The sequence below is a fragment of the Protomyctophum bolini genome (genome assembly GCF_963924005.1).
Source record: "Protomyctophum bolini genome assembly, chromosome: 3".
Classification (NCBI taxonomy): Eukaryota; Metazoa; Chordata; class Actinopteri; order Myctophiformes; family Myctophidae; genus Protomyctophum; species Protomyctophum bolini.
In genome coordinates, this window is record NC_137864.1 from 21,991,724 (window position 1) to 22,015,224 (window position 23,501).

At 42.0% G+C, this 23,501-nt stretch overlaps 2 protein-coding genes across 3 annotated transcripts in view; one reads left to right on the forward strand and one right to left on the reverse strand.

Moving 5' to 3' along the window:
• The window catches only part of LOC308313488 (sodium/hydrogen exchanger 9B2), a 29,062-nt gene extending 14,422 nt beyond the window's left edge, over positions 1–14,640 (forward strand). For both annotated transcript variants that reach the window (XM_080760629.1, XM_080760628.1), the window contains 7 exons: positions 1,272–1,447; positions 4,598–4,704; positions 5,449–5,598; positions 7,003–7,111; positions 9,381–9,517; positions 10,023–10,209; positions 12,043–14,640. In XM_080760629.1, coding sequence (XP_080616755.1) covers positions 1,272–1,447; positions 4,598–4,704; positions 5,449–5,598; positions 7,003–7,111; positions 9,381–9,517; positions 10,023–10,209; positions 12,043–12,104 — 928 coding nt within the window. In that variant the 3' untranslated portion in view covers positions 12,105–14,640. The remainder of the gene's footprint in view (positions 1–1,271; positions 1,448–4,597; positions 4,705–5,448; positions 5,599–7,002; positions 7,112–9,380; positions 9,518–10,022; positions 10,210–12,042) is intronic.
• Positions 14,641–15,617: 977 nt separating this feature from the next.
• Positions 15,618–23,468, reverse strand: cisd2 (CDGSH iron sulfur domain 2). Its single transcript, XM_080759840.1, has 3 exons — positions 23,268–23,468; positions 19,232–19,446; positions 15,618–17,928 (listed from the first exon to the last, which is right to left on the reverse strand). Exons 1-3 carry the CDS (start codon positions 23,368–23,370, stop codon positions 17,839–17,841), a joined length of 408 nt encoding a protein of 135 aa, XP_080615966.1. The 5' UTR covers positions 23,371–23,468; the 3' UTR covers positions 15,618–17,838.
• Between the last annotated feature and the right edge of the window lie 33 nt (positions 23,469–23,501).

Consider the following 23,501-nt stretch of genomic DNA (forward strand, 5'->3'; position numbering starts at 1 on the left):
TGGGTGTGGGGCTTTATCCTGGGGTAAACACCACATCACTGCCCCCTGGGTGTGAGGCTTTATCCTGGGGTAAACACCACATTACTGCCCCCTGGGTGTGGGGCTTTATCCTGGGGTAAACACCACATCACTGCCCCCTGGGTGTGAGGCTTTATCCTGGGGTAAACACCACACTACTGCCCTGCCCAGGGGTAAATACCACACTACGGCCCTGCCGGGGGTAAATACAACACTACTGCCCTGCCCTGGGGTAAATACTACATTTCTGCCCCCTGGGGAAAATACTACATTACTGCCCCCTGGGTTAAATATCACATTACTGCCCCCTGGGGTAAATACAATATTACTGCCCACCTGGGTTAAATATCACATAACTGCCCCCTGTGTTAAATATCACATTACTGCCCCCTGGGGAAAATACAATATTACTGCCCCTAGATGATTTCTATTTATATTAGGATAACTTTGCGCGACTGGAAAGACAAAACGGAACTCATGCAGTCCTGATCAGAGCTTCCGTTGCTCCAGACCATATGACGGAAGCATTTATTTTTTACTCATGATCAGAGCTTCCTCTGCTCCAGACTGTATGACGGAAGCATTAGGAGCTTGCGAGAGGCAACAGTCTGGCAACGCAAGACTAGTAGACTTCTATTCTCACTACTGGGTAGTGGGTACTAGTAGGGTAAAATATTCAGTTAAGCACATTAATCCTGGTGTCTCTATTTTGGGCATGTGTCCTATGCCTTTGGGCATAGTTTATATAAGTATTTATAGAACTGACATTCACTATTATAGAACTATTTTTTCAAAATCAAAATAATCATCATACAAATAACTATACAGTGCTTATTAAAGTGTTTAGCCCATTTTGACCTGAGAACAGATTCTACAAAAGGCTTCTAAATCATGACAGTTTTCTGAAAATGTCAGTGGTTCTCAAAGTTTTTCATGTCAAGGACCCCAAAAATGATATGTAATTGGCCGCCGACCTTCACATCTGAAAATATGTTGAAGCAAAGATACAAGTTAAAAACGTTCCCTCTGAAAGAATATAATAAAGATTTGCTCCACATTTTCACGATTAATTTTTTTTAGCAGATCTACAAACTCTTGTGCTTTTAGATCTGCTATTTTTCAACATCCCGTCCTGAACATGAGGTTTTTCAGAAAACTGTCAGGATTTAGAAGACATTTTGTAGAATCGTCCTCAGGTCTAAATAGGTGTTTAAAGTGTTTAAATGAACTAATGAAGTTGTGTTGTTGTATAGTTTCGTGCTGGGCGCCGTGTCTCCGGCCGTGGTGGTTCCCTCCATGCTGATGCTTCAGAAGGACGGCTACGGTCTGGAGCAAGGCATCCCCACGCTCCTGATGGCGGCGGGAAGCTTCGACGACATCCTGGCCATCACCGGCTTCACCACGTGCATGGGCATGGCCTTCGCCACAGGTGAGCAGCAGCGGTGCTGGAAAGTAGTACTTAGTTTAGACAGTTTTTGGTTTAGACTAGTCATTGGTTAGTATAGTCATTGGTTAGACTAGTCATTGGTTAGACCAGTCATTAGTCCTTCAACTACAACCTATCTCAAACCTTCACCCTAAACCTAACCTCCCACGGGGCAGCACACCTAAACCTAACCTTAACCCATGTCTAACCAATGACTAGTCTAAACTAAGTATGCACCCCAGTACCCTAGTACTGTACTTAAGTACAATTTTGAGGTATTTGTACTTTACTTTAGTATTTCCAATTTCCAGTACTTTTACTTCACTGCAATCATTTGAAAACTTTAGTTACTAGTTAGTTTGGCGATTTTTGTTTAGAAGACATACATTAACCACTTCAACCCTATCCATTTTTGGCCATTTGAAAATAGCCTTTGAATAGACATTGTACACATTTTGAACTTGTGAAATGGGACATTTCACAAGTTTTTAGTACTATAAGTACATTTTGATGCCAATACTTTTGTACTTTTACTCAAGTACATTTTCAATTCCGTACTTTTAATTGTAACGGAGTATTTCTAAATTGCAGTATTGGTACTTTTACTTAAGCAAAACAATTGAGTACTTTTTCCACCACTGGTGAGCAGCAGCAGGAGTTGTTTGTTTGGTTTTTTCCCACGTGAGAGGAGAACGGTTCTAGGCTGAAATCCAACACCGGTTTATCTCTTTGGCGGAGTGGCATCCTGCAGAGCAGGCCTCAGCAATGCAGAGTCCGCGTTTCACACAATCTGAGAACCGTGTTCATTTTGTCGACTTAAAACTATGATGGAAAATGTCCGTCGACTACCAAAAATTAATTGAAAACTAAGCTATGATGACTAAAACTAAAACTAAATATATTGACACTTTTATAAACTAGACTAAAATGTTAAGAAGGGACTAGTGGACGAGAGATCCAGTGTACCGTAAGTCATTTTACACTTGGTTGCATGCTGAAAATGGTTTCCGTTTCGTCAGTGAAAAAAGGTAGTCGAACATTTTTCGTCTCAGTTTTCGACAAAATCAAAACTGAATTTGAATATTGATGTGAGTCAACAGTTTGTCTCAAGAGACTAGTTGACACGCTGCCAAAAACACTGGTTTGAACTTTGTCAGGAGCACAGCAGGGGGAGTCAGTGGCTCAGACCACTACTGTGAGCTAAATGGTGTCATTGGCCTGAAGCAGCTTGACGCACGGTGGACTTTACCAGCTTTATTTTTTCATGAGGGCTGCAGTGCACACAGAAAGAAAGAAGAGGTCAGAATCAGTTTATTGGCCGAGTGTAATCAACCACATACAAGGGATGCTTTGCCTCTGTGCATTGCTCTCCGGCACGACGCACGCACGCACGCACGCACGCACACACACACACACACACACACACACACACACACACACACACACACAGTACGGGAGGCCTTTGTTAATCCTTCAGGGCAGGGTCTGCACATTTTGTGACTGATACATCTTGACTCACGAGATAATGTGTACCAATTATGTGTGTGAGTTTTGGAGTACGTAGCACAAAGTGAAAGGAATCCAGGAAGAGAATTGGACTGTGTGACCTGCTATGGTTCAGGAGTTACATGCCAAACATGAAGTGGCCTGTTATAGCTCCGTTTGGAACCTCATTTCTGCGCTTTAGCTCCGACAAGAAGAGGTTCCGTGGTTTCATTGGGAGAACGGGGGTTGTGTCGTCCACAAACCCCTTTTTCGCAGTATCGTTTCTAAAAATTAAAGGCATCAGAACCGAGCTACAGATGATAAACTTAGGCACGTAACATTTTAACACGGGGGTGAAACAACTGCTACAGCTTAAGCCATTTAGACCTGAGCTCGATTCTACAAATGCCTTCAAAATCCTGACAGTTTTCTGAAATATCTATGTTTCTATGTCAGTGGTGCTCAAACTATTTTATGTCAAGGACCCCCAGAATTATCTTTATTTCGCCGCCGACCCCCATCTGAAAATATGTTGTTCCAGGGACCCCCCCCCCCAGAAGCAAAGCTTTGAGTTAAAAACGTTCACTCTGAAAGAAAATATTCAAAATGAGTTAATTCCCATGGCCTTGCACTATCCAGAGAACTCGCCAGCTTTCCAACTTGCCACATTTTAGTGCATTTTAGTTTTACTTCACCTTCATTTAAATTGCATTGGATTGAGAGAGAGAGAGGGGATAGGTGTTTACAGTTGACACTAGAGAAAGTAGGAATGCTAAAAGTTTAAACACCAAAGTAAACAACAATGTAATTCATTAGCAAACAATATCCTGAAATGTTAGGCCTACTTATCATTGGTATGCAACATACTCAACCTTTTATCATCATCTAGCTGACCTTTTTTTTTTTTTTACTTACATTTTTATCCCACGATTTTGTAACCCAGTTTTCTTTTCACCCAGTGCCAATTGTCTAATGTAATCCTGGGCGCTACACTTCCTCTGCCAACCTGGGGGGGCAGCGGACTGACCTCATGCCTCCTTCTATGCATGAGGAGTCCAAGCTGCTTCTTTTCACCTGACAGAGGGGAATTTCCCCAGCCGGACGTAGCGCGTGGAAGGAACACGTTATTCTGACCAGTTCCTTTCCCCTCCATCAGGCGCCCCGGCTGGCCAGGGGGAGGTAGTTTAGAGACCAGGATTACGGCATGTTTTTGTGAGGGTATCTACCCTAGGGGACACGGGGAGAACATGCAAACTCCACACAGAAAGGCCCTATCGCCAACCCCCGCCTCGGGTATGAGCACTGATGACGCGGAGGAGAGAACACGCCGTCAGTGCCCACAGCGTCCCCAGCGGGAATCGAACCCAGGACCTTCTAGCTGTGAGGCGACAGCACTACCAACTGTGCCACCGTGCCCCCCAGCTGACCATTTAATTGCACAAAATAATTTGATCACTTTATGAACTATAACATCTGAATTTGACATACTACACTGATGAAGACAGCATGTTAGCATAACGATGAAGACATTGATGAAGAAGTTTCGCCGCGGCGAGTTGGTAAACTGGGCGAGTTCTCCGGTATCCCTTTGGCTTGCACACACCAGACAGAAACTGAGCTTCGGTTGTAATGATGCATCATTCACGCTGTTCCCTTTGACCCCTCCAGGCAGCACATGGTACAACCTTCTGCGGGGCGTCCTGGAGGTGGCGGGGGGTCTGGTCGCTGGGCTTCTCCTGGGCTTTCTCATCCAGTACTTCCCTAGTCGGGACCAGGTATGTGTCAGCTGTATTATCCGACTACATTAGCCACTTTGAGTGTTATATTTTTGTCCAGACCGTGTCCAAAGACCAAGTCTATCCATAGCTGTTTTGTATCTATATTCTGTTTTTAATTTAGTTTAAAAACACCTTTCCGATTTTATTTAGAAAAAGCAGATATTAATACAAAATTCAGTTGAACTGTAGTCAGAAAGGAGTTCCAATCGTGCCTCAAGCCTATGGCAGGCTAATCTGGTGCATCTCAGAGGTTAGGATAGGTTGCAGGAGGAAGGAAGGCACTGGAGCAACTCAAGACAGTTAACCCATGGCCTGACGTCGAGAAAAGAAAAAAAAAACATCATGTTTCTATATCAGTGGTGCTCCATATTTCATGTCAAGGACCCCAAAAATGATATGTAATATGCCGTCGACCCCCATCTGAAGATATGTCATTCCAGGAACCCCCCCCAGAAGCTCAAAGATTTGCGCCACATTTTCATGATTTTTCAAAAAATAGCAGACCTACAAGCTCATAGAGTGAGCTTGTAGATCTGTTATTTTCCAATAGCTAAAGTATAAGATAATGCTTAACACACCAAAAGGGGTTCCCGACCAGAATGGTCGGGAAAGTAGTTGTTTTGTCACTCACATTCCCGCATAACCTCCAGGTATGATGATGTCGCGCACATACCCTCTATAGTGGAATGATTGTTGTATTTATTTGTAATGTTTTTCCCTGTTTTTACTTCATTGCTATAGAAACACCTGGTGATGAAGCGCTCCTTCCTGGTGCTGGGCCTGTCTGTGTTTGCAGTGTTTGGAAGTAACCAAGCAGGGTTTCCTGGTTCTGGAGGCCTGTGTACCTTAGTGTTGGCCTTCCTGGCTGGCCTGGGCTGGGACAAAGACAAGGTCAGTGTTCTGGAGGTGTCTGTACCCAGCGGCGGCCCTTAGGCAATTAGCGGCAAATTTTCTTTTCACAAAACGAACCAGGAATGATGTCCATAGCATATAGATTATTGCCCTAGGCAATCTGCCGCCCTAGGGAATCTGCCACCCTAGGGAATCTGCCACCCTAGGGAATCTGCCACCCTAGGGAATCTGCCACCCTAGGCCATTGCCTATGTGGCCTATATATAGCGGCCGGCCCTGTCTGTACCTTAGTGTTGGCCTTCCTGGCTGGCCTGGGCTGGGACAAAGACAAGATCAGCAACAACAACACACTTCAACATGCATGACACATTTAATAAAGTGGTTAAACGCTATAGCGTCACAGATGCGTTCCGTCCTAAATGGGTTGAAAAGGAAAAGCCACATGAATCATGACACCAGCACAGAATTTCCCTTCTTCCTCTTATAGCTTCCTGTCTCGTTCCTAGTTCATACTGTATACGTTGTCAGTTCTTCTTAAACTTTCTTCGGAAATCTATTGAAATTCTGCAAGAACAGGTTGTGCAAATTTCATGAAAGGAACATTTCATTAGCAGTTGTGCATATTTTATTATCTCCGGCAAATGGCATGCTGCTGTATTTTCTCCTGAGAAACGACAACCGTACCAAATTAGATATGCTAAAGGACGGTCCTTACCCACATTTAATTTGTGCGATTCATTTAAACTGCTGTTTGTGTTACATCCACACAGAACACAACATCGAAAATATTATGTAGCGATTAAAGGATGTACATTTCACCTCAAAATCAAACAACCTTCTTCCTACTCGCGCATGACCATGTCTATTGAGTCCAGCTGGGATTTAATTGGTCTATTCCGGTGGTTTTCAACCAGCGGTCCTTGAGGTGGTTCCAGCTGCTCCCCAGCTAAATTATGCAGACTTGGTAACTAAATGGACCCTTATAGATATTTAACTCTTGAGAGCTTCAAATTAAAAGTTTCATTTTACGCTCTCAAGAGTTAAGTTATTGTTAAACAACTGGATTACTTAATTTACAAGAAGTCTACACAATTAGAGAATGTTGATTTATTATAAAAACGTCAACGTCTGTTTGTCATTGTGGACAAAATATTGTCCAACGACAACAAAATATGATTTAATTTTGGGTCAGAGAGTTTAGTGGTGGTTCCGTGGCTCAAATGCTGAATAAATTATGAGCCTTGATGTGAAAAGGGTTGAAAACCACTGGTCTATTACTTACTTTGTAATCCCTGACAGGCATGGATGGTGGTGCAAAAATAAATGTTGTTTTGTCAGCTTGTGCTGCTGATCCTACTTTAACTGCAGGGGTTCATGTCTTTATTTGTTATTTTGCAAAGATCCAACTGTGTGTATGTTTGTATCATGCTGTGCTGTGTGTAGGAACCGGTGGAGGAGGTTGTGGGGATGGCCTGGGAGGTGTTCCAGCCTCTACTGTTTGGTCTGATCGGAGCCGAGATCACAATCTCACAGCTGGAGGGAAACACAGTTGGTGAGATCACACAGCTTAGGCAAACAAATACGTTACTAGTTATCTTATCATGTCTGTGTGTTACCATTGTTGTGAGAGATACGCACATTTGTGTATGTATGTATGCAAATCTCTTTTACTCCTGCAAGGTTCCAGCCTGATTCGCTAGTGTTCTGTAGATTTGTTTTGTCACTAGGCTACTCTGGCTAGTCTGGCCAGCAGGCAGCAGACTCTTATTTCATAACGTCAACTGTTAACGCAGCCACGTTGTTGCTGATAAGTCATCAGCGCCACTCTGTCCATGCTTCTAATCTCACTGTTGAAAATAAATAGCACCAGTTCGAGACTCGAGAGTAAAAACCTACGATGTGAATTATTCAGTAGTCCACTGTCAACCGGCTCTGTGTGGGGTGAGTTTAGTGAATGATAAGGGGACGTTGCAGGGCAACAGCAGTAGCTGTGTGGGGTGAGTTTAGTGAATGATAAGGGGACGTTGCAGGACAACAGCAGTAGCTGTGTGGGGTGAGTTTAGTGAATGATAAGGGGACGTTGCAGGGCAACAGCAGTAGCTGTGTGGGGTGAGTTTAGTGAATGATAAGGGGACGTTGTAGGACAACAGCAGTAGCTGTGTGGGGTGAGTTTAGTGAATGATAAGGGGACATGCAGGACAACAGCAGTAGCTGTGTGGGGTGAGTTTAGTGAATGATAAGGGGACGTTGCAGGACAACAGCAGTAGCTGTGTGGGGTGAGTTTAGTGAATGATAAGGGGACGTTGCAGGACAACAGCAGTAGCTGTGTGGGGTGAGTTTAGTGAATGATAAGGGGACGTTGCAGGACAACAGCAGTAGCTGTGTGGGGTGAGTTTAGTGAATGATAAGGGGACGTTGCAGGACAACAGCAGTAGCTGTGTGGGGTGAGTTTAGTGAATGATAAGGGGACTTTGCAGGACAACAGCAGTAGCTGTGTGGGGTGAGTTTAGTGAATGATAAGGGGACTTTGCAGGACAACAGCAGTAGCTGTGTGGGGTGAGTTTAGTGAATGATAAGGGGACGTTGCAGGACAACAGCAGTAGCTGTGTGGGGTGAGTTTAGTGAATGATAAGGGGACGTTGCAGGACAACAGCAGTAGCTGTGTGGGGTGAGTTTAGTGAATGATAAGGGGACGTTGCAGGACAACAGCAGTAGCTGTGTGGGGTGAGTTTAGTGAATGATAAGGGGACGTTGCAGGACAACAGCAGTAGCTGTGTGGGGTGAGTTTATTGAATGATAAGGGGACGTTCCAGGACAATAGCAGTAGCTGTGTGGGGTGAGTTTAGTGCCTGCGTCTGCCCAGCTGCAGGGCTGGAGCACTGTCGGAAAACAAGGAAGTGAGTTGATCAAATAGAATCCATTTCCGGGTACTTCTTCGTCTAGTTCTCACTCAAATGACAGACCCATAAGGCTCAATTTGGCTCCAAACTATCATTTAGCTGGGTACCCCATGGAACTCCCTCAAGGACCCCTGTGGGTCCCCGGACCCCACTTTGAGAAGCACTGGGCTACCGTACAACCTTATTCTCTCATGAAAAAAGGAATATGTACCGGTAATGCAAACACAGTTAAGCACAAACAATACAAATACCTCTATTACTGTTTTTGCATTATATTCTTGCATTGAGGATTATTATGTGTTGTTGTTGTTGTTGTTGTTATCGATTCATTCACTGTACTGTCCATCTGTTTGGGGAAATATATAACTGGACTCCTCTAACTGCACTGGTCTTCTCCCCATGGGTTAGGTCTGGGCATAGCTTCTCTGCTCCTCTAACTGTACTGGTCTTCTCCCCATGGGTTAGGTCTGGGCATAGCTTCTCTGCTCCTCTAACTGCACTGGTCTTCTCCCCATGGGTTAGGTCTGGGCATAGCTTCTCTGCTCCTCTAACTGCTCTGGTCTTCTCCCCATGGGTTAGGTCTGGGCATAGCTTCTCTGCTCCTCTAACTGTACTGGTCTTCTCCCCATGGGTTAGGTCTGGGCATAGCTTCTCTGCTCCTCTAACTGTACTGGTCTTCTCCCCATGGGTTAGGTCTGGGCATAGCTTCTCTGCTCCTCTAACTGCACTGGTCTTCTCCCCATGGGTTAGGTCTGGGCATAGCTTCTCTGCTCCTCTAACTGCTCTGGTCTTCTCCCCATGGGTTAGGTCTGGGCATAGCTTCTCTGCTCCTCTAACTGCACTGGTCTTCTCCCCATGGGTTGGGTCTGGGCATAGCTTCTCTGCTCCTCTAACTGCACTGGTCTTCTCCCCATGGGTTAGGTCTGGGCATAGCTTCTCTGCTCATTGCGCTGACGGTTCGAGTTCTCTTCACCTTCCTCTGTGTGATGTGTGCGGGCTTCAACTTCAAGGAGAAGATATTCATCTCCCTGGCATGGTTGCCCAAGGCCACCGTGCAGGTTGGTTTGGATGTTTGCCGGCTTGCCGGCCAGTGTGGTTTTTGGCAGCACATTTAGATTTTAGTTTTAGTCATAGTTTAGTAGAATCACCTGGAATCTTTTAGTGTTAGTTTAGTTTTAGTCGACTAAATGTCATAGGACTAAATCTACGGTTAATTTAGTCGACTAAAATGCATTTTGACGGGCCTTGATGCCGTCGAAATGAGTGTTTTTACACTACAAGCTCACAACGCGTAACTTGTGAGTGTAACCAGAGTGAGTGTAACTTGTACTGGATCTCTTGTCCACTAACTTGTACTGGATCTCTTGTCCACTAGTCCCTTCCTAACATTTTAGTCTAGTTTTAATTTGTTGACGAAAGTGTCAATATATTTAGTCTTAGGTTTTAGTCACCATAGCTTAGTTTTCATTTAGTTTCCGTCAGTGAAAAAAGGTAGTCGACGAACATTTTTCGTCTTTAGTTTTAGTCGACCAAATCAACACTGCTTTTTTCCCACCCTCTCAGGCGGCTATCGGCTCCACAGCGCTGGACATGGCCAGGTCGAACAACGACGAGATAGCCCAAAAGTACGGCATGGACGTCCTGACCGTGGCCGTCCTGTCCATCCTCCTCACGGCCCCCGTAGGAGCCCTCCTCATCGGCCTCTCTGGACCGTACCTCCTGCAGAAACCAAAGGGCCCGTCCTCCTGGGGTGAGCCAGTCACAGTCAAACACAATTTATCAGCCTTTTTCTTAGGTAAGGTATACAACACAGCCCCATACATATGATGACCCCCCACCCCACCCACTCACTCTACCCTTTCTCCTTAAGTGCATTCCAAAACTATGGGATGCGCTCTCCCATTGCAATCAGAACTTCAGACTCACTCCCAATCTTCCGCCGTAGTCTGAAGTGAAAACCCACCCCTTCAGGCTCCATCTTAGCCCGTAGCACTTGCCCTAGCCTCAACTTACGTAACTTAAATAGCATTTTATGTAGACATAGCACTCTATAGTATATAGACATAGTTTCATTATATCCCTCTGTTCTTAGCTTATGTATGATTCATGATGACTATTTATTATGTATTTGTATGTATTACCATGTTTTTTGTTCTTGCTTACTGTAAATCACTCTGGATTAAGAGCGTCTGATAAATGCCTACATTGTAAATTAATAATTAATTAGTAATTATCTTGCCCACCCTTAGGCTTTACTCACACATATCAGACGAACATGCTCTGTGCTGTCCGTGTTTCGACCAAACAGTTGTGTGTGATGGGGGGAGGGGGGCAATCAAACACAAGTGCTTGGTCAAACCAAATGACTTCCATTGGAAAAGCATTGGGGCGGCCATGAAACACAGGCAGAGCACAGCACAGTTGTTCTTTATGTGTGTACGAAGCCTCAGATTTGTCTCTATCAGCGATACAGCGATATCCTATTATGAAAAGCAGTGTTGCTCTGCATTGCAGGGATAGTACTATGACAATTTGCATTGCCGTTGTTTAGTTTGCGGTACTGCGTGTGCCTGTACACACCTGTGCTATTGTTCATTGTTCAGATATATACGAGCTGTCAGATCACCACTCTTTTTCACTTGCAAAAGTGTATGTGGATCATTCATGACCACGGCTGGTGGTAGAACCTCGTGTTTTAAATGCCTTTTGTTTTGACCTTACTACCTTCCTTTAAAAACACGTTGAATTAACCCATTTAAACCTGAGGACGATTCTACAAATGCCTTCTAAATCCTGACAGTTTTCTGAAAAACCTCATGTTTCTATGTCAGTCGTTCTCAAACAATTCCATGTCAAGAGAATCGGAACATAATATTAACTGATGTTCCATTTAATAAGGAATAACTGAGATATTGTCTGTCTGTAGAGTAGACCATCCATCTCTGTCCTTAGCAGAAAGGTTGTTACACTTCTTTTACATGTGTGATAGTAAGCCTACTCAATTGCTTTTATTACAACGCACAATTGGCTACAAGGAATACAAGGCCTACATACAGACATTTATATTTAAATGAGAAATAGAGGTGCCAAACCCAAATCCAGTATACATCAAAAAAATTGGAATTTAAAAACAATTCCAAAAAGGTAGCACATCCAAAAATGTAATAAATGGCGGACCAAGTACGCCTATGCGTTTCGGCTATGCAGCCTTTATTTAATTTTTGGATGTGCTACCTTTTTGGATTTTTTTTTAATTCCTATATTTTATATATATATATATATATATATATACTATATAAATATTTATATTTCTTTTCACAATTACGTGGACCATGTATAAACTGTTAACTGGCCTATATAACAAAATAATATTGACAAAACAGTTTCCCACATGTTTTCCATCCATTTCCCTGCGTTTTTCATGACACACCTGACTGCAGTTTAGTGGTGGTTGACAGCCCCTTATAGAATAGAGTGCTTACTGTGCTGTAGATGAGTTAGTTAGGCCTAATGGGGGCTGGAGCTGACGTTATGTTACTGACGCAATGTTTTGTCTTTCTCTCCCACCTTTCCTGAAACGCAGGCAGCGCGGCGGGAGCAGAAGGCGACACTGAGACTCCCATAACCTATGAGAGCACCCTCTGACAGTAGTAACACCATATGAAGTGAGTCCGTTTGATTCAAAACTGTTCCCGAATACGATTGCCTGGTCCTACGCTGGGCATGATTCACATTGGCATCGATTCTACTGCACCCGAGTACACTTCACTCAATTGTATTCAATGCTTTCACATTGCAGCGATCCCTATTCGAGTAACTGTATTCAATGCTTTCACACTGCAATCGATCCGTATCCGAGTACACTTCATTACAAATGTATTCAATGCTTTCACATCGCATCGATCCGTATCCGAGTGCACTTCAATCGGTCCCGAGGCTACCTCCATGCGGTCCCAGGGAACGGTATACGCAGCATTCACACTAATGGTGTGACCAAGTGGTCCCGAGTGCGCATCATCCGGGACCATAGTGTGAATATGTTTCTTTATGTGTTTTTGACAATCACTTCTTGGCGCTTGACTTTGGTGCTTAACATTCTGCAGGAATACACACACATCTATCTATTCATCGTTATTATACCAAGGCAAAATACACTGTCCGCTAAATCATGTAGCGGAAGTCGCGACACCTCAGACATGGTTCCAGACCGGTCAACTGTTTAATCATTAAATCAACGCTTATCAAATATTACAGTCAAAATGCATGCAGCCTCATGGGACCTCGTGACCTTTAGCCTACCCAAAGCCACCCTCAATCGTATATCCTCAATTATCCATCCATCCATCTACAACCACATCTTATAATCTAAGGCAGTACTGTTGATTTTGGTGCCTTTCACCTATAGCATCATCCTTAGACCTCGAGTTCCACTTTTTTCCCCCCGTTTTAAAGGCACTTTGTAGCTTTTTAATTATGGTAATTTATTTTATTTAATTTTTATAGCTATTGCTGCTGTTTGCAATAATATGGTAATCCTTATCCTTAACATCCCCCACACCAACTCTGGCACTAACAATGGTTTATTTATGCGTCGTAAAATGTCTACCAAATAAAGTATACATGCTTTTGTGTAAACACAATCTTTCCCCCATTCGTAACGGGGCCACTGTACTGTATAAGCGTTCTGAATCCAATGTATGAAAATAATACTAATAATAATGCACGACGGAACTAGACTCTATCGAGGAGATCTTCACCTCTGCCTTGTGCTTTACATTCCTATATCAGAGGACGCCTTGTTGTGCATTATCGCTTACACACAGCAGCGCCTGGTTGTTTCTAGACTTTGTGTACCAAATAAAAAAAACCTACACCAGTGGTTTTCAATACTTTTCATGTCAAGGTCCATTAATTATGCTGCATTTAAACCACGGACCACGATTTGTGACAATGTGACTGAGGGACTGCCATTGGATTTTTTTGAATTTCCGTTTTTTCATGCCATATGAAAGCAGGGAATTGTAGCTTCAAATTTACCAAATGAGCCGTAAAAGTCTATTTGGTTTCATTTCACACTCTCAAGAGTTAGAGATCTAATAAGGGTCCATTTGGTTACCAACTCTCCATCATTTAGCTGCATGGGGACCACCTTCAACCCCCTCAAGGCCCACTGGTGCATGGTCCACTGAAAAACCACTGCAATATCAGGACACCTTGTCGTGCATTATCGATTACACACAGCAGCTCCTGGTTGTTTCGAGACTACCAAATAAATAACACACACACACGCAGTATGTACTTAAAAAGCTAGTGTATTTTGCCCTAGATGTGGTACTTTGCAGGATTACGTAATGAATGTAATGTATGTACTATGTAGCTATACTGTACTATATTCCACTTTGGTTACACTGAATCGAATTCTAGCCATTATTAGGCCTTCTGCAATAATGTATAAGGTATTTCATCAAATGGTTTATTTATAAATAGATATTATATAGCTATAAATTGGCTGTATTTATTTTTACATGACATGGACGTTATTTTTTACAGTGTAGGAGACTTACACTTACACTTGTACAAAATGTAATGTTTTACATGAACTAAACATGAAAGATTACTTAAAGGTCTGGTGACATTCTTTTATTGTTTGTCTGAGCTCAATTGCACATTCAGTTGATTTTCTGTGGTTTTCTGAATAATTTGGTTCGAACGAGTGCTCTGATTTGTGATGCAACAGTCCACAAATCCCATATATGACACAACAATTTGCCAGCAGATGTCACTGTTGAGGGATCTGGCCTGTTTTCATTGCAGCTCAAAAGGCTTCAGAACACACAGAGAAACCCCCAGACAACAGAACATCCTCTGAATGTTCAAAGCTCAGGTTGTGTGGGTGCAATTGAGGTCATAAAACCTAAAAGAAAGAAGACCCTGTCAATACGTAATTAAAGATTGACATCTACAACAATCTGTAAAACCAAACCATCAAAAATATTTTTTTTATTTATGTCTTTCTTTTGTATTGTTTGTATACATTGTGAACTGTTGTGAAATCAGTTATTTTTTTGTTTTATTGCATTGATACGGCCTCCTGTTTTAGCTGTTTTGAATGGTGTGAATAGAATGGTGTGAAGACAAATCTTCAAAAAATATTTTAGCAATAAATTGTTATGAATACATGCTGTGTTTGCAATTTGTATGTACAGTATATTGAACCTGAGCACTCCATAGCCTTCAATCTAATTTACAGTAGGCTACATCTGAATCACACATTAAATAATCAGTTAGACCCTAACCCTCCATATTAAATTATATTCATATCACCTGGTCAATTCTAAATGGTACTTTAATTAGTACTTGCCTCCAACACTGCTACTATTCTCCTTTGTCTCTCAAAAGGTTAACACATTTATACCTGGGAACTGATTCTACTAAATGTCTTCTAAATCATGTTTCTATAGTAGATAGTCTCAGTGGCACTCAAACTATTTCACGTCAAGGACCCGGAACATTATATCGTTGCTGTCCGGAGGAAACATAACTACATTTTTGAGGTTTTTGATTTTTTCTTTCATGAATCAGGGCTATTGAACACCCTTTACGTCTGTGTGTTGTTTCGAAAATTTTGAACCAATGTAAAGTAGTAAAACACGCATTAGACAAAACTTCTTAACCCTCAAACAAAAACAACTAATTCCACCACCTCTCTCCTTCTCATGCAAGTAATTGACAATATCTAAACAAAAGTTACAAAACCAACTTTCATGAGGCAGTATTGCTTCATTTAAAAAAAATATGGTTTTCTTAATTTCCTTAAATGTATACTATTCAGTCCTGAAAAAAGTTATGAGGTTTCCTCCAGACAGCAACGATATGCATTTTGCCGCCGACCCCAATATGTTGTTCCAGGGACACCCCCAGAAGCAAAGATGAGTTAAAAACGTTCGCTCTGAAAGAATATATATTCAAAGATTTGCACACATTTTCACGATATTTAAAAAGAAAGTGCTGCGCTACGAGCTTGTAGATCTGCTATTTTTTCAACAGCTAAAGTTTAAAAATAATGATTAAAATATATAAAGGTGACACATATGCGTCAAGAACATAAACCAGGCCATTGTCTCTTATAAAACACCATGAGCAATGAAAGGACTTTATTATTGTTCATTATGAAAATATAGATCTGACAGATTATTCTTACCTTTATACAACATTGATCAAGAATGAGGGTGATTGTATACGTTTTTTTCAACAGGAAGGCAAATGAACAGTCGTTTTGACATTGATGATAACACAAGGGGAGTCAGACAGGCACATATTGATGTTAAATACTTACACATCATTGGATTCTGCTTAAATTGAACAATCTCAAGGCAAATGGTTGAATAAAGGCAATGAACATACATATTACATTACAACATATTAAAGGACAACTTTGTTTTTCAACGAAGGTTCATGTTTTAGGTTGTTGTTAATTTATATATTTGTTTTGCTGCTTTCTTTCGTTTGTGTTTATAGCTATTTTTGACAGGGAAGGGGGGGGGCATTCGAACAAGTGGTTAAAAGTTTTTTTAACAAAACATTACGGCAATGTCTTTGTTATTTACTATAGTACACTCCTACTACACCTAAAACATGAACTTTGGTTCAAAGTAAAACTTAAAAGAATATTTCATGGCTTAAACTTTGCGAGGGTACGCAAAGTTTTTTAGGACACGACAAGCAAAGAGATATGAACCAGAATATGAATCATCAGGCTAAACAGTCTAGCAGTTGACAGAATACACAATTGTACCGGTAATACAGTCCAACGATCTAAAGCGCTGAACTGAATGCTTGGTCAAATACATTCCATGAATTGTGCGTAAAAGGTGGGGTTTTTTTGTTCTCAACATTTTATTCTTTCAGGATTTGGAATACAGTATGTTGGCGTATAGTACAGTACAGTACAGGTTACATTAGTGAGGTTACTTCATTGCTACAAATGCCATGATGGCAATTAATAATAACAGTAATAATACAAAGTATTCCTAGAGTGGTCCCAGATGGTTTTCAAACAGGTGATTGAATCCAAGACTCCTAAATTGAGAGCTATACAGCAACACAGTGCAAAGTTCTGACTGTAACCACAGTAGAAATGGCTATTGAACATCAAGTGAACCAATGCAGGCAGACATACAGTAACTGAACAAACATCTGAAATAGTTCCGAAACGGAAACGATTCTCGCTCGAATGTGAATCTCGCTTTTCCTCCACAAGAATTGAGATCACGATTCTAACACGATTCCAACTTTCCATGAAAGTATTCATTCAAAAAACAAAAACATAAGAGTAACTCAAATTAATTGGACAGCCAACAAGTGCTGCACCATTCTTCACAAAATGAAATTGTCTGGATTAATTGTGCAGCAAGCAGTAATCAATCAATCTGAAAGGCCCTGTAACACAGTGGTTCCCAAACTTTTTCACGTCAAGGACCCCCAAATTGACACATATTAGCCTTAGAGTATATATGAATAGAGACGGCACCGGATTTCTCCTCCCATCCACTTGCATTAAGTTGCTCAAAAGCGCATGAGACGATTTCACTCCTCCTTCCGGGTAGGAACAGAGTGCATTCTGGGATTGATTGGGCCAAACTCATGAACGCGCTGGCCGTTGACTATCATTGCACTGAAACAGCATTCACGTGTCATCATGAACGTGCGCAATGATAGTCAACGGACAAGCGTGTTCATGTGTTTGGCCCAGGGCTGCAATACCAAATTCGGTCACTATGTCCATTTCTCCTCAGGGTTTCCTTGCCGTCTCTATTCATATATACTCTAAGGTATTAGCCCACGGACCCCCATTTGAAAATGTTATGCCAGGGGACCGCCCATAAGAGAAGATTTTTACGGCTCTAGCAGTGATTCTCAACCATTTTCATTTCAAGGACCCCCAGTTTGACCTGAATTAGGCTACGGCCCCCCATTTCTATCTCTGGGACCCCAATGTATATATGTGTAAGGAACCAGTTCCTTTCCCCTCCATCAGGCTACCGACTGTGTCACCGTGCCCCTCGTCCATTTGGTTCCTAGCTATCATTTAGTTGGGGACCCCCTGGAACTCCCTCAAGGACCCCACTTTGGGAACCACTGCTGTAACAAGTTCGGACCCATGGTTATCATTGCACACTCACTATCATTAACGAACAACAAAAACATTTTCTCAATGTAGAACTGGGGAGTGTGTGACATAAATGGTGTACAACACTATGCAGGATCAATTCTGCACTCATCAGCACAAACACAAAAATCTGCAAATATAGAAACCAAACCTTTTCTAAACAAAAAAAGTTTTATAAGAAATTAAGGCAAACGTCCTAGCGAAGGCGGGTTATACCATCTTCTTTTTGAGTATGAGTGGCCCCACGTTGTCGCCAGTTAGCTCATTGTGCTTTATGTGCGACTTGTCACAAACAGGAAACTGAAAACAGAAAAATTCAACATATTAGCTGAAGAGTAATCATTAGCTGAATTGATTGAAAGTGGTTTAATACTGTAGTAATAAGAATACATTATATACAATATACATATATTTTATTATATTTTCCTTGAGTTGTTAACACAAGTTCTAAATTAAGAAGCAGAATATTATCATGCCAAATGTTTGTTTCATACAAATCCACCATAGACATGTTACAAACTACTTTCTGCTAAGAAATTCTGTTCCGTGATATTTTTTTGTGTGGGACTTTGGAAGCACTCATTTTTATTAGCGGGTCGTGCTGCTGCCTCCTGCATTATCTGAAAATTTGAAACAGTTGGAACGCAGGGCGGTTCAGTGACTTCGACGAGCGCTTCCAAACTACAATACTTTCTTGTAGCTCATAACATAACAACGGTGGAGTTTTATGAAACAAACGCTTTGCAGATTGAACGAGGATAATTCAAGCTTGCCCTACAGCTGCAATGTTGGTGAGTTTAACGTCGTTTCATACAAGCAGATCGGACATTCGGTTTCTATGAATGGGGAGTCAATGGAGGGTATTGCAACTCTAGATTCATCTCATCTCATTATAAACAAATCTAGTGTTGCAAATTGCGGCTACAACTATGTAATCAATTTGCAAGAACACTTAAAGGACAACTTCACCACTTTTCAACTTATCTTAATAGATCCTCACTAATAATCATGATAAAATGGCATGATTCTTTTCTATACTCAGTCTGTGTCTCATAGGAGGGTTCTGGGCAGTTTAGAAACCTATCATCATTAGGCAGATGCTTTTTTTAACAAGATGTTTAGATTTTTATTATCGTGAGAACGATGGCTTCCATTTTCGCATTGCAACTTTTCAGGACTAGAAAGCCTGCAGTTTTCTATTTAGGGTTAGGTTTAAGGACTTCAGTATTTTGTATACAATTGTATGTATAAGTACAGAACAAAGAATGTTTGTTTTTGCCATCTTTGTTGAAGAGTCTGAGCAATTATGTTTATGTTATACCAGTGTTTTTTTGTTGGCTAAGACTAGATACCGTAGTTTAAGTAGCCTAGGCAGGTCTAAAGTTCAATGGATTGTTCAAAGACTGAGCTTAAATCAGAATTTGCTACTAAAAGTAACACTAAGACTAAGTTTCTAAAATACTTTTAGTCTTACTAGAATTACTAAAATTACTCTGGTTTAGGTTTCAGTTTATTCTAAGTGGGGAACAAAGAACCTTTTTTGCATGGTGGGGAACATAGGTACGCTCCCGTTGAAAAGTGGTCCTTGTTGTGTGTAACTTACCGTTTTGGAGCGCCAGCAGCGACAGTAGCAGATGTTGCCGCTCTTCAAGTCCTCTATATCGATCTCGTTGACCACTTTGGGACACTCTTTCTGGATCTTCAGGTTGATGAGACTGTCCCTCTGCTTCTTCTTCTTGGGCAGGAAGGGTCGAATGGACAGGTAGCCCAGCAAGGTCAGGATACCCAGGAGAGGCAGCAACCGGAGCCACTCTGACACTAAGACAGATAGAATAAGTACAAGCACACAATGTTTACACAAAGAGGGCCACATTAAAATGCCGCACTGTGTATGAAAGATGTCGCTCTGGATTAAGAGTGTCTGCTAAGTGCTAAATGTCTAAATTGTAAATTGTATGTCACCCACCACAGACCTGTGACCAGGGGACAAGTAGAGTGGTAGACACACAAGATGCAAAGGATCCATTTACCTTTTTTCATATTGTTACAATGTTAGTTGTGAGTAAGGTTTGGAGGAAAGTTTTTTGTTGTTGATTATATTATTATTAATTTATACACAATTTTGTAACCCATTTGTGTCAATTTTGTAATCATGTAATCCTGGGCGCTACACTCCCTCTTCCAAATTGGGGAGGACAACAGAATGACCTCATGCTTCCTTCTATGCATGAGGACTCCAGTCTCCAAGGCACTTCTTTGCACCTGACAGGGGGGGGGGGGGGGGGGTTCCCTGGTTGGACGTAGCTTATGGAAGGAACACGTATTCCAACCAGTTCCTTTCACATCCATCAGGCAATTTAGAGACCAGGATTACTGCATATTTTTGTGAGGGTACTACCTACCATCCCTATACTTCAATTAAATGGCCTTTGATGCCAAATCAAATGAGACATTTTCTAATCTCATTGCAGATTTATTTCCATGTGAAAGGCATAATTATTAGTCAAGCAGCTTACACCTGACCCCTGCCCTCCCCCCTCATTCCAGAGATCCACATCTCCGGTGAAACTCCTCAAATCTGTCCTAATCATTCCAGTTTAGTCACCCCCACTGTTTCACCTCACCTCAGGCAGTATCGTTTTAACTTGCTTAAAGTCATTTTCCCAGCCTCCCTCCGACATGGTTCTGCCCTGAAATAACCCTGTACCAGTGTACTCTGACTTTTGGTGCGGAATTCTAATTTCCATCATCCCCTTTTCTTTTGTACCTCAGATTGGACTTTAGTCAAATAAACTGTTTGCCTGCACTTAGTTGAAACCTTGCATGCCTTGTCCGTCTCAATTCTCAAACTATTTTATGATGCATGGATGGAACGGATCTCAGAGACCCATAATTTGTGAGAGTGGTTTTCAACTCATTTCACATCAAGGTCCATTATTTATTCAGCATTTGAGCCAAAAACCACCATTTGATGACATTTAGCCCCAATGTTTTGTTATCGTTCGATACGATTTTGTCCACAGTTCCACGCTGTATTTTTGTTGGTACCATTAGGAGAGATAACAGGCAAACGATGATCAAAATAACAATTATCATGACGTTATCTAATTGTGTAGCCTTCTTGTAAATTAAGTAATTTAACTTTTAAAGATCTATAGGTGTCCATGGTTACCAACTCTTCATCATTTAGCTGGGGGACCACCTGGAACCCCCTCAAGGACCATTGGTTATATGGTGAACGTTCCTGCATCACTTGTCACAGCACAGTTCACAGAGCATTGCTCAGCATTGGGGTTTTTTGGGACTATTAATAGGCGGAATTTGACACTTTGTGGTATATGTTTAACCAAAGGTCAAGCGAATCGGGACTGCCCATGCCTCCTCAGCTCGTCCAGATGAGAAATGACCCTCTCATCTATCAAATTATCTTTTTTTTTTTTCATTACAATTCCAAATTTCAACTCTAGCAGCTCTCTCTCCCTTAGGTCACAAAATCAATTCAGGAACCGGCATATGCAATCCCTCTGCAATCCTAACATGTTCTGTACTGTGGACACACTTGCGTACTGTGGAGTGGACACACTGCTTACTGTACTCAGTGGACACACTTGCGTACTGTGGACACACGTGAGGAAAGTACACTGCTGTCCAAGAGTATTAAGTAAGTAGCCTTGCAGAGCCATGAGGCCCATAAGGCAGGAGCCTATCTCCTGTTTCTGTAGCGCGAGTACAAGTACACCCCCTGGACATGACGTGTCGCAGGGACTTACACCCAATACAACCCTTGATGCTGAGTGCCAAGCAGGGAGGCATTGGGTCTCATGTGATAGTCTTTGGTATGACCCGGCCGGGGAGGACACTCAACCACAAGGCCACTGATCTGAAGAGCAGTAGGCCTACAGTATCTCTAACTCACACAGTGACAGTGAAAGACTTCATTTCCTGTTCTATGGTTACAATCCTCATCTTCTTTTCCTTTCGGCTTTTCCCTTCAGGGGTTTGATCGCCACAGCGAATCATCTGCCTCCGTCTCACCCTGTCCTCTGCCTCCTCAGTGAATCATCTGCCTCCATCTCAACCTGTCCTCTGTCGCCACAGCGAATCATCTGCCTCCATCTCACCCTGTCCTCTGCCTCCTCTTCTCTCACACCAACTAAGCTGTCTGTCTGTCTCTAAAACATAGTATACAACATAGCTGTCTGTCTCTAAACCATACAACATAGCTGTCTGTCTCTAGTCTAAACCATACAACATAGCTGTCTGTCTCTAAACCATACAACATAGCTGTCTGTCTCTTAGCTGTCTGTCTGTCTCTAAACCATACAACATAGCTGTCTGTCTGTCTCTAAACCATACAACATAGCTGTCTGTCTCTAAACCATACAACATAGCTGTCTGTCTCTTAGCTGTCTGTCTGTCTCTAAACCATACAACATAGCTGTCTGTCTGTCTCTAAACCATACAACATAGCTGTCTGGCTCTAAACCATACAACATAGCTGAGGTGATCATGTGTAGGCCAGGCCCATTGAAAGTTGCTGTCTTCTACCTTAATAAATGAGCTAAACAAAATAATCCAACATGGGGCCTCAAAGAGTCAGGGGTTAACCGTTAAATCATTCGGTGCCACTAAAACAAATCCACCATGGGGCCTCAAAGAGTCCCAAACCTATTTGATCCGACATGGGGACTCTGTATTATATTAGTTTTGTTACACATCTAAAAACGTCTGTGAATTTGGGCTCCTTAAAAACCCAACTTCTAGTTTTAGTGTAGCTAAATCAGAAACTGCTGCAGGCAGGTCAATCACCACTGTGAGAAGGTAGGATGTGTGACTCTGCACACACATCATTTATTAGGAATCAATGGTCAGGAATCAACGTTTCGACCCCTCCGGGACTTCATCAGGAATGTCACCACTGTGCCCATTCAGTAGCTTTTGTCTTCATGCAGTGGTGGGTCTGGGACAGCAGCATACTCACCTGGCAGGTTTTTAGTTAAGGAACAAACAGACATTGCTTAATTGTGTACATGATACAGCTATCAAAGAACGCAAGGGAGCTAGTATGTTTGACACAGTAGGCCTACTCAAGGACTGAAAAACGGTAGTGTACTGTATACCATTGGGTGAATAAGAAATAACACACACACACACACACACACACACACACACACACACACACACACACACACACACTAACAGCATTTAGTGAAGAAAGTATGATACAATATGTCCACTATAGTACCGAGGTGATGAGATCAGATCAGAGTTAACAACCGTAGCAACATTAATTGTAGCAACATTTTAGTAAAGAAAGAGGGTTTTTTGATACAATGTCTCTCCAGTACGAAGATGAGATCAAAGTAGCCCAAACATTTAGACAAAAATGTCAGAATCGATATTAAAATATTACGAGAGTCTGTTGGGCTAAGATCAGAGGACAACCGTAGCAACATTGTGACAACATTTGGTAAAGAAAGTATGATGACGTCCACTATAGTACCGACATGATATCATAGGAAATAGCAACATTGTGACATTTTGGTAAAGAAAGAGCGTTGAATTGATACAATAAGTACGGATATCACAGATCAGAGGACAACCGTAGCAACATTGTAATAACATTTCTGTATAGTTACCTGTTAACTGTATGAATCCTCCTATGGACTCCGGTAGAGGCAGCTTCCTGAGGTAGGCTGGAAGCTGGACTTTAATGATCCTGCATATGGATTCTAACACCATGGTTGGATAATAATATAATAGTTCTACTAGTGTGAAGAGAAGACAAGTACAGCTAGAAAGTTTCACATTTGAGTTGTATGTATGATTCCCTCAGGCTGCTGTACGTCACTGCGCTTATTTTGGTGTAAAGC